Genomic DNA, 16,102 nt, shown 5'->3' with positions numbered 1-16,102 from the left:
ATGATCACAATCGCTCCAATTATTAAATAACTATTTAATTAAATATTTTCAATTAAAAATACAAAATTTTTGTTTTTATTATCTCGGTAAATTGATAGTTTTTTTAACGTTTTTGCTCTCAATAAATTGCTCCCGTTTAGTTCTTTCTTTCAGGATTTAACAATATCGATTTTAAATTAAGAATATCGATTATAAATAACATATAGGCAAGACACGTTACAAGTAATTTTTATGTTTCTGAACTAAAAATTTTAAAATTTGGTAACAGGAGAATATGTTAGATATTGCAGAAATATACATATTTTTTATGTCTATGGTAATCTAATAAAGTACATATGTTAGGTTGGTATACTTGGTTGGTTACAATATCTTTGTGTTGGCTGCATTGATATTACTAATATATTTGTCTCTTTTGGTTCAATACAATATCTATATATCTTACTCATTTTTAATTTTATATTAAAGCAGCCATGTTTTTTTTAGTTTCGACCAATAGAAATGCTATATAAAGACACACCTCCTATTATACTTTCGTATAATAGGAGGTGTGTCTTTATTATATTACCATAGACATAAAGAATATGTACATTTCTGCAATATCTAACATATTCTCCTGTTACCAAATTTTAAAATTTTTGTTTCAAAAACACAAAAAGTACTTGTAATGTGCCTTGCCTATATGATATTTATAAATCGATATTGTTAAATCCCTAAAGAACTAAACGGGAACAATTTATTTGTAGCATAAACTTTTGGAAAAACTATGAATTTACTGAGATATTTATTATTATAAACAAAAATTTTGTATTTTTAATTGAAAATATTTAATTAAATAATTATTTAAGGAGCAATTGTGCAATTCGAAGGAGCTTTAAGAGAGAAATTTTTTGATATATGATTTCATAAATTTTATTAATATCCCACGCTAATTTTATTACAGTACTACGGCCTCAAATTTTCATAATCTAAATAAAAACATCAGTTTTCTTTTCTTTTATTATATATCTTTTTTCTGATATATCCTCTTAATTTATAAAAATGATAATAACTAAATCAATATTTTTGTTATAAATTTATCAAACGAATGCAAACAAAATCACATGATTACAATAAGAAATTCGATTTTATTTATCAAAAAACAAGATAAAAATATGATTAGCAATTTAGAACAATGAAACGATGGAAATGGGACTTTATCCAGTCACTCATTGTTTCATTCTTACTGACATAATAAAGATTTGAAGTTTGAGTTTTTGACATGTTGTACAAGTTGAATAAATTATTTATTTTTGATGTTTTATGAAAATTTTACACTACAATGAAGAAATTAGATCCGTATTCATTAATAGTTTTATTATTTATATTTTTTTATTCTATTCAAGGTTAGTTTAATTTTAATATATTTTATTATTCGATTGTATTTTATTTAGGTTATGTTGTCATATTTAATATTTCATTATAATATTTTATTTTCTACTAGTGTCGAGAATAATTTAGCATTATGATTAGGTATATCTTGAATTTTTAAAGATAATGATTGTTTGAAATTTTTTGGAGAGTAGTTTTAACAACAAAGCAGCCTTGGACTTAAACTGTAAACACTTAAAATGTGAAATTTCAAGGCAGATAATGCAGTCTGTGTTTGCTCTCACGGGTAAACAGTGATGTTTACGAAAAAATGTTTCAAACAAAAGTTGCTTATTTTGTTTTAAGACACGTTTATTACATTTAAACTTTTGTTCTATCTCCAATGGTTTACAAGATGAGTCCTACCCTCACTTTTTACGTCCTAAGCACGCTATAAAAATTTCAGCTTGATATCTCTTTTCATTTTTGAGTTATCGTGCTTCCTTACAGACACACAGATAGACAACCGAAAAGGACTATAAATAGGTGATTTTATAAACACTTATATCAAAATTTTGTTCGTAGCATCAAATCTTTAAGCGTTACAAACTTGGTACTAAACTTAGTATACCTTGATATATATTACAGAGTATAAAAACGTCTTGTGAATGTTTGTGACGTCTTGATATCCGTTAAGGCTGAGAGCCAATCGGAATCACGCTAAATTCACATTTTCCGTGAAAACAAGTTGAGGGACAAACCATTCATCATCCAGCGTACTAAAACGATATGTTGATATCACTGGCGTTTGAATTTTCAGAGTGCAATAAAATCTTGTACTTTGAAAATAATTAGTTTTTAAACTAACATCGAAAAAGAGAAGCCATTTTTGAGAGAATTTTTCCGAAATTACTTTCACGCGCATTCAAATCCACGTTTGCCACTTTTTACACTCGTTTGGCATCAATCTTAGATATTACTATTTATAGTTGTATTAAAATCAATTATATTCTGTTTCAGCCAAAAAATTATGTATTTTGAATGATGTTAGTGGCGATACAGGTTGTACAGAATTTGAGACATGTACTCAAGTGAATGTCACCTCTGATCATGGTATTTGTGATTGCAAGACTGATTATCAACGTTCACCAATTAATAATACATGCATTTATATAAATCCTGAAGAGAGTGCTTTAAAATCAGACGATGAAACAACGTCATCACCCAACATGGATGCTAACAGCGATCCATCGAATACATTAACGATTATAGTTTTAACATTATTAATATTCATATTTGCATTTGTAATTGTGTTTGGTACATATATTGCTGAAAGAAAGTATCGTTTTATTACAAAAATACGTTCACAATTGTATAATCGAACAACGACCAATTATGATGATGTTATGATTGGCCAGGATGATGACGACGATGATGATCCTCCATTAGCGTAAAACAAGAGTCTGCTAATTGGTAATTAACTCGTACAAAAGGGTCCCCAGTATATACAGAGTATCTTTTTTAAGTTGACATATGCTAGAAAAACTTTTATCGATAAAAATCCTTCAAGCGAAAAATGTTGGTCGTGTTTCCAAGCTCAATGAAAAGCTCACTCTAATCCATATTAAAATATTTCAAATATTGTGACTTTTTAACAATTTTTTCAGTGTTTTTATTGTTAAAAATGCGTAATTTTTCAGTAATAATATCAACAATCATGTAAAATTTGCTTGGGAAAATGATTTTTGAAATTAGTGGAGAAATACCTTTATCCGTAATTCAAAATGATATTATTAAAAGTTAGAATATATTTACTTATTTTGGTCAATTTTTGTACCTGTAAAATTTGTTATTTTTAATAATGAGACTACATACTCAATTAGATACATAAATGTGACTGAAATATTATTTTTAATGTATTTATTTTTTTCATTTTTTCATAAAATTTTTAATTTAAGGGATAAGGCCACTTTATCTACCAAAATACGTAAATTTAGTTTATTTTTATTCATAAAAATATGTTATTTTGTATGCTTTAAGAGGTATTTTATCGAATTTTTTAGCGCTGTAAAGAGTCAAAATAAATTCCCTGCTACATATTTTAATAGATATTGAGTTTAGGTTTGGTTGGAAGATTCGATCAGTTGTGTTGCCCTCGAACGGGGACCTGTATCCATTGTGTTGTCCTTTAAAAACCCATTAATTTCTCTTAAACCTTCGCTTTAATGAATTTCGAACCTCTTTCGGATCATTGAGAAAATTTTCACATTTTAAATCGTAATAGACCTCATGAGGTAAAATACCTTTTAAAAATTACATTTATCAAAGATTACCATTGTAAATAGGATTATCAACACCTTTTTAAATCATTTTTGTTAATTTTTCTTTTTCTTTTGTTACAATTTGTATGTTTATAGAAGATAGATTGAACAAAATAACTTGTAGAGAATTACCGTGTAAATCGTTAAGATAAATTTTGTTGTGTAATTTATAAGATAAATAAAAACTGTTTGAGATATTATAATTACAATTAGAATTTATTTTTAAGAGACGATTATATATGGATCTCATATGCAAAGTTAACAATTATTATAAAAATAATATATTGATGATTTTATAAATATGTATGATGAAAAAAAATAATCATTCCTGTGATAAATAAATAAAAATTTAATATAACTATTTTGTTTTATTCGAATTTTCATTTTGCCATGCGATTAAACTAATGCTGGTTTTTAACTAAACGGATAGTTCAGTTTTCGAAAATCTAAAACATAAAAATAAAACCGAAACTATAATGGCCATTATAGTGCTAGTCTTCAAAAAGTAGCAGTTTTGTTTTATTCGACATGAGTTTGTGTTTTGTTTTTGTTAGTCCGTTTAGTCGAAAATCGGCATAACAGCGTAAGTATAGTATATTAGAACTAGGTACCTCAGTTGGTCTACATACATATTCCAATTTTCAATAAGATATGACCTCTTCTTAGGTCATATAATTAGAAAAAACAGATTCCAGATGATATGTTTAGCGGAAAAGTTCAAACGTAAAAAGGGACTGGGAAGAAAACGTCTAAGCTATTTAGACAGCTTGGAAAGACATGCTGGCCCACGTCTTCGGAAAGCAGACAATATATCATCACTACCACTGTCCCTAGAACATGATGGCAGATTATCCATAAGGCAAAGTAGATACTGTCTACGGTCGCAAATTTCTTAATCCGCCTCTGTGATTAATGGTGTTTTGAGGATATCTGAACATTTTTCTACTCACTAAATTCCGTTATATCCAGCTGCCTCCTTTAATTCAAATGAGTTGAAATTCTCTATGTAGGGTTGTTTTTTAAGATTTTGAGGATCTACGCCTCTTTAAAGACCTTTCAAAATGAGCTAGAAGGTAGAAATTCTTTTATTATTCTGTAAAATTGAAAAATTTAAACTTTTTCTTAATAATTTATTAAATAATTTGTTTATAATTTACAATAAAATCACATTTCACATTTCTATAACAAGTTATATTATGTCTAAACGCCTTGTGGAAATAATATTATTGAATTATAATAATTTTTTTATATATCAAAACTTAACAATTATCAATTAATTAATTAATTACCAAAAAATTAAAAACATTGTGTATGTTATGTGAGATCGCATTCAAATGTTTTTTTTTTTTACTTGAAAAACTTAGAAGTGAATTTAAAAAAATGAAAACTTTGCAAACAAAATTAAAAAAAAACTCTTAAAATACACTAAAAGATAAAAATTTTTATTCACGATGTGATGCTGCTTTTTTATATTTTATAAACAATATAAAAAAAATTAATATTATATCAAATTAGGAAGCTCAATTTTTCAGTTTTTTCTGGCATAAATATTTTATTCTTATCTAATAAAATTTCTGCAAACGAATTTATTTTGCGGCTTTTTCTAGATTTTTTATGCAAGATAAATGAACATAAATTTACGAATTAAATACATAAGATGAAGTTTTTCGTCAATTTTTCATAGATGAATCATCTATGAACAATTTTTTCAAAGTTTATTTCAGTGTTTCTGTCTGGTTTTCATTTTTTGGCTTTTATCTAGTAAACTTTGATTTTGGCATAAAGGTTTCTTTTAATAACACTGAAATATTCGAATGAAATTCCTATTCATAAAAAAAATCTTGGGGAGTATTTCATTTGATTAGTGGAAATCACGAAAACTCTATCAATGGTTCTAGAGATTTTGGTGAAACAGCAACTCCATTTTTCAAAGTAGGTTGTTCTACAATACATATACTTATGTCGAGCCCTTAACATTTTTAATTTGGGGGAAATTTAGAAAAATGTGGCGCTTTCTTTTACAGGACATTATAAAAATATAATGGATCAACTACTTCGAAACATGAAATATTTCTGTTCCTATTGTTTCTATTGATCGAATATTTAATGTTTTTTTCACTAATCGAATCAAATAATCCGCTTTGGAGATAATATGATGTGTAAATCTATGCTCAGTATAAACATTTCATTTCATCTGTTTTAAATACGTTAAAAGAGGCACAATTTGTTCAATATGTTAGCCAGCGTTAGTCACAATTAAAACAAAAATGAAATCAAAAATTATTATAAAAAAACAATCAAAATCGATAAAGCTTTCTATCGAATTCGATAGATAGTTTTATTGAATTAATAAAATTAAATAAATTTATATTTCCATGAGTTATTGGTGTTTATTTTTAAGAGTATACATCAGAAGTGATATATGTGGGAGTATATATGCTTTCATATTCTTTCTCTACTTAAATATTGCATCAGTATATCAGAAATTGCAATTCGAAAATAGTTTATAGTTTAACACAACGTTGGAAAAAGGGCTAGGCAAATGAATTAAATAAAAATTTAAAAGTTGTACGACTGCTCTTAAGTCATCTTGTTATTCGGACATTTTTTAATCGATTTTCATTAATATTCTCCACTTTTTATTTAAATCCTCTCGATGTTTCGACATTACATTTTCTAATTTTAGTTGCTGGCGCATCCCTGAAAGATTGACTTTTGAACGAAATTAAGTCAAAAAATTCAACTTAAAATTTGAATCTGAAACATGTTTGTATAAAAATTTTAACGATGGTGATTTCCGACGTTTTCTAACTAGAATCCCAATAGTATATTACACATCTAGAGACCAAAAGTAAAGAATGTCTCAGGTCTCAGGTAGATATGAGATCTCACACATTCTTTATTTCCCCCGTGATGTATATGTTATTTTTGTTGACACTTTCTGCCCGGAAGGGGGAACAAATATTTTCCAATTGTTTATAAATTATTTTCGAATTAACACGATAACTGGTAGAAAATCATATAATTTTAGTTGAAAGCTAATAAGGCTATATTTCGATTTGTATGTGTGAACAATAAATTGTCAGCTAAATTTATTATTTAAAAAATATTGCTAAAATTTTTTATATGAATATATATATTTTGTTTTGACCAGCCTGAGCGCATCTCAATAAAAACTATGATTTTGCATAAAATTCTAGTTTTAATCATTTTTAAAAGTTCTCAGTTCAATTTATGTATTTTTTAATATTATACTAAAAATAATTTGGAACTATACAATGTTTGTCATTATTATAATATTTAATAAAAATATTTTTTTTAAAATTATCCCAATAGAATTTGAATGATTTGGTGAAAAAAAATACCTGATCCGATTTTTTTTAAATAGTGGTTTCGAGAAAGAAGTGAACATATTATTAGCAAGAATTTGGGAGATAATCAAGGTCGGATTAAGGTAGTGCGAGACGTGTAGCAAATACAAGCAAGAGAATAAAAAGCCTTCTGTTAAGTTTAAATTTAAAATAAAATTGCGGATTTACAAAATAACTTCGTCATAATTTAATGTGTACAAATTTACTTCTAATTAATTCATTTTCTATACCCATTAAAAGTAAGATAATCTAGACCAGTGTTTCTCAAAGTGGGCGAAAACGGCCCTTGGTGGGCGCTAGAGGCCTACAATGGGGCGATAAGACTAATTTGTATAAAATAATTGTTATAGGATAAGACTGATATAACATTCTTTGGAAAGGGTGAAAAATAATTTACTCTCGAAGTGGGCGGTAGACGAAATAAGTTTGAGAACCTCTGATCTAGTGGAGTACATACTTTTGAAATAAAACTTAATAATATTATCTAACTACCCATTTAAGCAGTAAACCATCTGGAAAAAATATGCATATTATATTTGCTTTTTTCTTGAATTCTTCTCATTTTTGTAATAAAAAAAACCAGATCAAGTATTATTTTCGACACTTCGTGTCTTTTTTTATCAAACTCTATTGGGTTATTTACATACAATTTTTGCTCGTAATACGAACGAAATTATCTCAAGATAAATAGTTTTATCTTATTATGAAACATTTCTCATTAAACATTTTTATATAAAAATTAACTTAATGGAAATTTATTCGAAATGAGTAAATATTTAAAAGTCTTTTGGTGTCATACCGAAATTCTCAGTAAACATAATTTACACTTGGATTTACGTAATAGTATAATGTTAATCATTTAATTAGAAATTATTATGTGTACCTCTCCCACCCTATTTCTTAATCAACTGACAGGAATAAAAGTTGAGACAAAAATACAATTTTTAACAAGTATGTAAAATTTAGTTTGATTGATTGTTATTGAATTTACGGCACAGATAAACATCAATTGTTTAAATCAAAAATTTCTATTTTATAATTCGAAGTTCTGCCTACGAGAAAATATTTTAAAATTTAAATGATAGGACGGGTAATTTCAGAAAGAATTATATAATTAAACTTCTTCTTTAAACCAAAAAATCTTATTTTTTATTTTTAACAATGTCTCACCTCTTTTACCAGTCAGTATTATTTTTTTTGAATTGAGATTGACTTATTATTTTGGGGCCAGTTGCATCAAATTTGATTAATTACTTTCAATTTTTCCGTTAGAGATAAATTAAATTGTTATTGTAAATTAAATTAAATTAATTAATAAACAATATAAAATATGGTGGAAGATCAAAATGCAGATTTCTTTTGAAAGATCTTTGCTTAAAAATAGTTGTAAAAAGCGCCAACAAAGCTAGGTCAATTCAATGCGCTGAAGTATCAGCGTATCTATTTGAGAAGAATTGACCTAGTTGCATTGGGTTTTTTTTTTTTATAAAATATTATTCTATAAATAAATATAAAAGACATATTTAACAGTAATGTCTGTTTCACAGCAATTTTCCGTTTCGATTATTACATTGTTGCCATAATGATTAAATAAGCTTAAATTAATGTAATCATAGTTGATGAAACTGATCCTGAATCTTTTAAATGCACGTTTTATTTTTATTGAAATTGAAAAAAACAAAATGAAAATTAAAACTGACCACAACAAGAGAGAATTAATAGACTAGATTTGAAAAAAAAAATTATTTACAATTACCATATTCATATATTATTAATATGAAAATCATTCATTTCATTTTCAATATTCTCAATTATTTAAAAAAAATAAATATTTTTCTTTTTTGTTTTTTTATAGTTTTAAATTTATAATTTTTCTTTTTTTTTTTTATAAAGACCACATTTATTGGGCAAGAATTTTTGTTTATAATATCTGATCGAACACGTATTTATATGAAGTTAATGTTATTGAAGCATTATTGTAAAATTAAACCGAGTTCACTTGATGAGAACACAAGCTCAACCCGAGAATCGAAAATTGTTTCATTAAGTTTGATTCTTTAGTCCAGGGATGGCAAACCAATGGCACGCGTGCCATTGATGGCATACGACACAATATTTTAGGCACTCCACCGATCACAAAGTAGAGCAAAATGAATTAATTGCAAGTACAATAAAAAGCAGAAATAAATAGTCGGCGCCTATGATTAAATAAGTTTGCAAAAATTGTCATGCTCGGCATAGTAAATGTTTTCATGAGGGAGAAATTTTGAAGGAAGATACATAAAGGTTCGTCACCCCTGCTCTAGTCCTTTGCAATAATGATGTTTCTCTTATGCGAACGACGTTAATATAATTCAAAAGAATTGAAAAAATATCAATTTTTAATCTGCGACTTTAAAAAAATTTAACACAACCCGAGAATCGAAAATTGCCCCATAAAACCAAACTCTGTCTTTGCCAAAAAACATAAAGTTCTTCGAGTGCCGTATAATGTTTTTATAAATAGCGGTATTTACTTCGAGTTTTCGAAAGTTACGATAAAGGTAGTTTAAACCAAAACCTTATGCCGTAAAGGTAAGAGCTCTTAAAGTTTTATTGGGGATACGATAAATCTGAAAGATCTCTAGTAAATCTGATCTTTTTTATCGGTTCTTTTAGCAAAAATAATATACAATGGCAATTAAATGTAAACTGGAGTCAATCGCACGGCAAACAGTAAAAAGCTGACTAGGACACTTTTTTGAATTGGTCGTTTTGTGTCTGCAAAATTAAATTGCTCTAAATTACGCCCAAAAAAAAAAAATCTATGACATTTAAAACCGCTGAATGACGCGACTAAGTAGAGAAACCCATAAATATTTTTTAAATTTAACATTAACTTCGTTCCACTGCAGGCGTTGGCTAATTATTTTGAAATGACATTCATATACATTACGATTTGTTAGAGGCTCACTTAAATATTCCATTTTTTTTTTTTAGAAATAAACATACACTAAGCGAATCTTTAGCTTGATTACAAATATTGGCCAAAGGTAGCTGATGCAATTCTAAAATATAAATATTGTATGAAAAAGAACCCCAAAAATGCATCGTTTCCGAAAAAAATGTCAATGAATACGAATGTCGTCAAATTTTTGACAAACAATTTGCATTAAATTTTTCAATGAGTTGTTTGTACTTATTTATGTTTCAATCAATTCAGAGAATAAATTAAAATATATGGTCATAATTGACACACATCAAAGCGTAAATTTTTATGCCCTATATATCATGAATAGGGAGTAATATTTTTGAATCCTTGCAATAGTTTGCTCAATCTCCGCTGACCCTAATTTTTTAAGTACATGTTTTTTTTAATGAACAAAAAAACTATATGGACTCTGTAATTGAATTTTCTGAAATTTTGAAAAACTGGAAATATTTTTAATAGTGAATTTAAAAAGAAATTATCGTTAACTCCAACTAGGATCATAACCGTTCCAATTTCTAGGTGGGGCTAAATATGCTGTTCTACCATTCCAATGGAATGTAATTATACCTCTATAACCCGTTCGTGGTACACCACTCTGAAAAATTTAAATTAAGTGTTACTTAAAAAGTTAAAGAATCACAAAACGATTGTAATTGAGCAAAACGCAAAGATTAAACGTTTGAAATGCATCATGCATGTTGTCCAGCTTGAGTTTACTTATACCTAAAAAGTTTAGGGACTCTACACCAAGTATTAAGAAAAATATGTTACATACCTTAAAATCATCCATCAGACCAACAGCTCTTGCAGCTTTTTTATACGTTTCTTTTGTATATGGTATTCTAATTGATTGTTTTTCGGGTAAAACTAACGTTCGTAAATTATGATAACTCACTTCTATACTGTTATCATACACTTCTTTCAGAAATGGTTCATCGTAATAGTTCTGAAAAACGTATTTACTTAAAAAAAAGTCTATAATTAAGAAATATATAGAGAGGAAACTTTGTGTAAGCAAATCACATTTGTTTTTCCGCTTTCAGAGCTAATGTGTACAGACACTTAGATATGCTAGGGATCAGTGCAATGAAAAAATTTCATAGTCTGCACAATTTAATAGTCTGTTTTTCTATAATAGGAGATACGTTAAAATTGTTACTTGATGAAAAAATTTCGAGTTCAAATTTTGATTCAGGGAGTTTCAATTATAAACACATTCGTTATACCCTAGTTTTTCTGTTTCGACAAAAACTTCTAATATTATAAAACAAATGGAATATCGTCTCATATTTTATTCGAAAAGTGTTTCTTCTCTAACTGATTTATTAAAATGTTTTTTAAATGAAAAAAAATTACTTACTTTGAGTAAGTATGTTAAGTCCATTTTCGAAAAAGGCACAAATTTATCATTTAACTGAATGTATTTTAAATGTTTTTCATAAAATAAACCACTGGAAAAAATAATTAATTAATTTAAATTATATTTTTTTAATTAATATTTAATATAATTAATTACTTTGAAACTCCATATTTCCCGAATGTTCTAGTTCGTGAAATTTCTGGTCGAATGCACGCTCGATCCTTTCTTTGTTCAGGTCGACGTATCCAATCATCCCAATATCTATATTAGAAGAAAAATGATATTTAAAAAAGTGAATATAACAACCAGCTGAATTAATTGTTTAAATACATAGCATTTGCTTGGGTGCATTCATGCGTGAGTGCATTGGGGAAATTTAAATTAAAAACTTGGGGTGCATTTTAAATTAAAAACTTACGCTTTTGGCCATTTAGGAGCTAATTCAGTCCATAACTCTTTTGTTAACATCCAACCAAGACCTGGGAAGAAATCAGTTCTATACAATTTACTGGCTCCATTTTCCATATCAACTAAATTTGATTTTCCATTATCATTCCAAGCAGATATACACCATAAAGTCGGATCATGTTTTAACAAATAATATGTTCCAACAAAATATTCAAAAAAATCCGGAGCAATATCTAAATCATCTAAAAAAACACAAAAATTATTCATATTGAAAAATAAATTGAATTAATTTCAGTAATTTGACAATTCTTTACCTTCAACTATAATTGCTGTGTCAAAATTATATTTAAAAAATGTTTGATTTAAGGCCCAACCATAATGTCGAGCAATTTTAAAATATCCTTTAAATTTCTTTTCTTTAGGTGGTACTTGAATGTCGGATTGATCTGGTTGTTCAATTAACGTTAGTTTATCACCATAATTTGTATTAATTGCATTTTTGGTTTGTAAATCATTACAATCCTAAAAACCATTTTTATAAAAATTCAGTCAAATATTTAGGGTGTATACATAATTAATATCGGATTTCTAGGGAATGAATTTGCCTAGTCATAAGTCGAAAAGTCTCCAGAAGTTTTTTTTTCAATTCAATGTACTCATAACAATTTAGGGATTCGATAATTCTCATCAATTTTTTGTAATGAGCAAAGATAAAGAAATATTATAATTTAACATTTTGACCTTTTTAACCCCCGACCCAAAAACAGGGGTGTTTTCCAGAAATATTAATCAAGAAGATCTCAAAATAAAAAAAAATTATCGTCATACTGTGTTAATGATACATTCAAGATAAAATTCCCTGGCTCTTCCAGATTTCAAGTAGAATAATACGAAAATTCTCTGGTCAAATTATTACTTTTAAATTGCTTTGAAAAAAAAAAAGGAACGAAAATTTTACAAATAACGAACAGGGAAAGTCGTAATATTAAATATGACTCAAGATCGTGATTACTCATATTATGAATGTTACTCTTTGCTAATTTGGTGGCGGACTTCTATGACTCAAGATATTACAATCACGTGCGTTATTTTTTAAATAATTCAAATAGAAAAAAATAATTATACAAATTTTTTTAGAACTTTGTTACGAAAATAATAAAACTCCCTGACTTCTTACTTTTTTACGGAATTCCCTGACATTTTCAGATTTTCCAGTAAAGTAGCCACTCTGTAAGAACTTTCCTACTTATTTTGACTTGAAAAATTCATTCTTCAGAAATTTGGCGTGATACAAATAAATGCGAAAATTTTTTTAAGTGATTTTGTTTTCATTTTTACAGTTTTAATAGACAAGAGCCCGTAAAGAAAGGTCTAAAAAAATACTATTTTTCTCGAAACCTTTCATTCCCGTCCCAAAATTATAATGCACTTAAAAATTAGAAGTACTTATTATTATTAGCAGTAAATATTATTAAAGCAATACTTTTCTAGAACTTTCAAATAGAATAAAAGCCAGTAATTCCACGAATTCTGGACAATATTGAGAATGAATGAATGAAATATGTTGTTGCTGCTAAATACATGTAACGAACTGCCGATATGAAATACTGAAACTACTAAATCGAGTTCTGGGGGCATACAACGTATTTAAAATGCTGGTGAGTCTTCTACGTCGCCATTTACCATACACACTCCCAAACGAAGATGAGGCATAAATTTCATTTTTAAAACTATTCAGATTATAACGCTTTTCTAGCGTTATAATACACAGACACGGTCAGATACGAATTAAGAAATTTTGCACCCGAAGACGCGTTTGAATTCATGTATAACATAATCACACACAAAAATTTTCGCACATATTCCGAATAAGCCCGAATTACACTGTACATATATAAACAAATTTAAAATTCATACTTGGCTAACAATAATAGGAAATTGACGTGGATCCGGTCGATACTGTATTAATTGATCTAAACATCGTATAACCGTAATTCGATTACATGCAAAAACAATCACAGGTATTACTGGACCACCATTAAAACTTTTTTGTAACTTTTTCAATTTTTCATCTTGACTGATTTCCTTTTCTGTTGCCTTCTTAATTTTCTCTATGCGTAAATCATATTCCGAAGCCATTTCATGCAATATATTCTTATTGGCACCCATTATTTGAGACACACCACCTTCGAGCTCATCTAATTGTTTCATAATATGTTTCATTTTTCCCATTTCATTATTGAAGGCTCGTGTTGGGAAAAATATGTAAGTGCTTACGATCCATATGAATAAAATTGAAAGTGCTAATAAGAAGATTGTAAGACGTTTAATACGCATATTAGAAATACAAAAAAACTATTCAAAATTGTTGAGATTTTGAATTATTTTTTTGGGTAATTAGTTCCCGGTCGGTTTTGATTAGTCAATTTTCTTTTCATTTTCTAAAACATATTTCAAAAAAAAAATTATTTTTCATATGTTTATTTGGATAACCTAAAAGCCATTTATCAAATATAAAACTATCACAAGTGCACGTAACAAAATTCTATACCTTTGATGATAAATAAATCATAATTAAATTATTTTTTAATATTTAAACATACTTTTTTTTCGTTACATGCTTGCATAGCAAAATTACGTGGCAGCTGTCAATTTCTTTTTAATTAGAATCCATCTATCCGTAATATATTGTACTAGATCAGATTTTAGTTCAAAAAGGTCGTCATATATAATTATTTTTAATTTAAATTATTTAATTCACTTTTAATTTAATTTATATATAGTCACAACGAAGTCTACACATTAAATGATTTCAAAAAGTGTTTATTTAATCGAATCTAATTAAATTGGTATTTTTTTTTATCGTTTGTAGAATTGAAGGTCATTTTGAATAATTAGGTGATTCGGTTCAAAAAATTTGATATGAGAATATTCATAAAAACATAAAAATATTATTATTTTAATAGAATCATAAATTGATAAAGTAATTTGTTTATCGGGAAAAACCTTTTCATTTTTTGTTTATAATAGGCAATATTATATACATATATGTAAAAATTTAGTATGTATTAGACTAACCATAGCGAAATATTATTCTGATCATTGTTTTAATGTATTACTTATTAGAAATCGGTGGAAATTTTTAATCCTCTAATTATATTATAGTCCATGTATTCGATGAAAAGCATAATTCAATAAAATACATAAGATGAAGCTATTACTCGAATAAATCTAACACTTTTTAATATATATTTCCAAAGAAATACAAAATAATTAGCTTTTACAGCTAAAAACATCGATGTATCGTTTGCATCCAAAACTACATTTCAAGAAATTTTTGTATATTTTCATCATCGATACAAAATCAATAGCTTATTTTCTATTAATCTAGCCCTAATGCGTCTAGCAATTTTTATTATACAACTTTCAAGACGAAGCACAAAATATGAAACTTTAGGCAATCATATGTACAAGTATAAAGTTATATTGCCTGATTTTTAAGGAGTGAATCGACTCCTATTGTTGAATATATATCATGGGATAAAGACAAGCAATGCTGTTACAAGGCATACAGAGTGCCCTTGAAATGATAATATAAGGGGCTGTGAAGATCATCTCAAAAATTTTATATATAAATAAAATGCCGTAACTGCCAAATAGTTACGGCAGTTACGGCATTAGTAGAATGGAAAATTCTACCAATGAAGTACCGTAACAGATATTGTATATTCTGTTAGGTGTGCCATTTAAAAAAATCTAAGGTCTTAAATAACTTTCAACCAGGAGTCTCTAACGGCGACATAAATTTTGATCTTGAAGTTGACATTCAAGGTTATTTGAAAATGAATGTTTGTTTGAAATGTAAAAAATAGATTTTTTTTAATGATCTAATATGCATATTTGAACGTAAAAATACCAATGTTTGAACAGTCAATATAAGGGATGTGTTTTTAGAGGCTCACAACTTAAAATTAAAATAAAATAAAGAAAAGTATTTTTAATATCAATGAAACTGCCTTCATTGGAAAGACAATTATATGCCATTATTGAATATGATTCTTGTCATGAGGCCGCCATCGCTGGCGGGTAAATAACGCAATATGGATGTCCAATTTCCGCACATATTTCGCAGAAATTGTGGTCTTATTTCGCTAATAACTCACCGAATGTTAAAATAGCTCACCGAACAATAACTCACAAAACAGCTATAGCTGTTACTCGATTGATTAATATGGTATTTAAACAATTGACTCAATCAGTTATTTTTGCCAAAATGTTTTGTAGAATAATTTTCATCGGTTTTCGACGAAAATCTATTTTTTGT

At 27.4% G+C, this 16,102-nt stretch overlaps 2 protein-coding genes across 2 annotated transcripts; one reads left to right on the top strand and one right to left on the bottom strand.

Moving 5' to 3' along the window:
* The first annotated feature begins 1,233 nt into the window (after positions 1-1,233).
* LOC123300001 lies at positions 1,234-2,966 on the top strand. Its single transcript, XM_044882453.1, has 2 exons — positions 1,234-1,382; positions 2,368-2,966. Exons 1-2 carry the CDS (start codon positions 1,319-1,321, stop codon positions 2,799-2,801), a joined length of 498 nt encoding a protein of 165 aa, XP_044738388.1. The 5' UTR covers positions 1,234-1,318; the 3' UTR covers positions 2,802-2,966.
* A 7,460-nt stretch (positions 2,967-10,426) lies between these two features.
* On the bottom strand, positions 10,427-14,496 carry LOC123299983 (alpha-1,3-mannosyl-glycoprotein 2-beta-N-acetylglucosaminyltransferase). Its single transcript, XM_044882429.1, has 8 exons — positions 14,382-14,496; positions 13,696-14,219; positions 12,093-12,300; positions 11,789-12,020; positions 11,527-11,631; positions 11,371-11,461; positions 10,786-10,956; positions 10,427-10,605 (listed from the first exon to the last, which is right to left on the bottom strand). Exons 2-8 carry the CDS (start codon positions 14,113-14,115, stop codon positions 10,492-10,494), a joined length of 1,341 nt encoding a protein of 446 aa, XP_044738364.1. The 5' UTR covers positions 14,116-14,219; positions 14,382-14,496; the 3' UTR covers positions 10,427-10,491.
* Between the last annotated feature and the right edge of the window lie 1,606 nt (positions 14,497-16,102).

The sequence above is a fragment of the Chrysoperla carnea genome, chromosome 5, assembly GCF_905475395.1.
Source record: "Chrysoperla carnea chromosome 5, inChrCarn1.1, whole genome shotgun sequence".
Taxonomy (NCBI): Eukaryota; Metazoa; Arthropoda; class Insecta; order Neuroptera; family Chrysopidae; genus Chrysoperla; species Chrysoperla carnea.
This window is presented reverse-complemented; position numbering and strand designations above follow the sequence as displayed.

Coding starts and splice junctions, on each gene's coding strand:
- LOC123300001 (XM_044882453.1), top strand. CDS start 1,319: ATGAAGAAATTAGATCCGTATTCATTAATAGTTTTATTATTTATATTT. Junction 1,383..2,367: donor ATTTTTTTATTCTATTCAAG/GTTAGTTTAATT, acceptor ATTCTGTTTCAG/CCAAAAAATTATGTATTTTG.
- LOC123299983 (XM_044882429.1), bottom strand. CDS start 14,115: ATGCGTATTAAACGTCTTACAATCTTCTTATTAGCACTTTCAATTTTA. Junction 11,462..11,526: donor GGGAAATATGGAGTTTCAAA/GTAATTAATTAT, acceptor TATTTTTTCCAG/TGGTTTATTTTATGAAAAAC. Junction 10,606..10,785: donor GTCTGATGGATGATTTTAAG/GTATGTAACATA, acceptor TAAATTTTTCAG/AGTGGTGTACCACGAACGGG.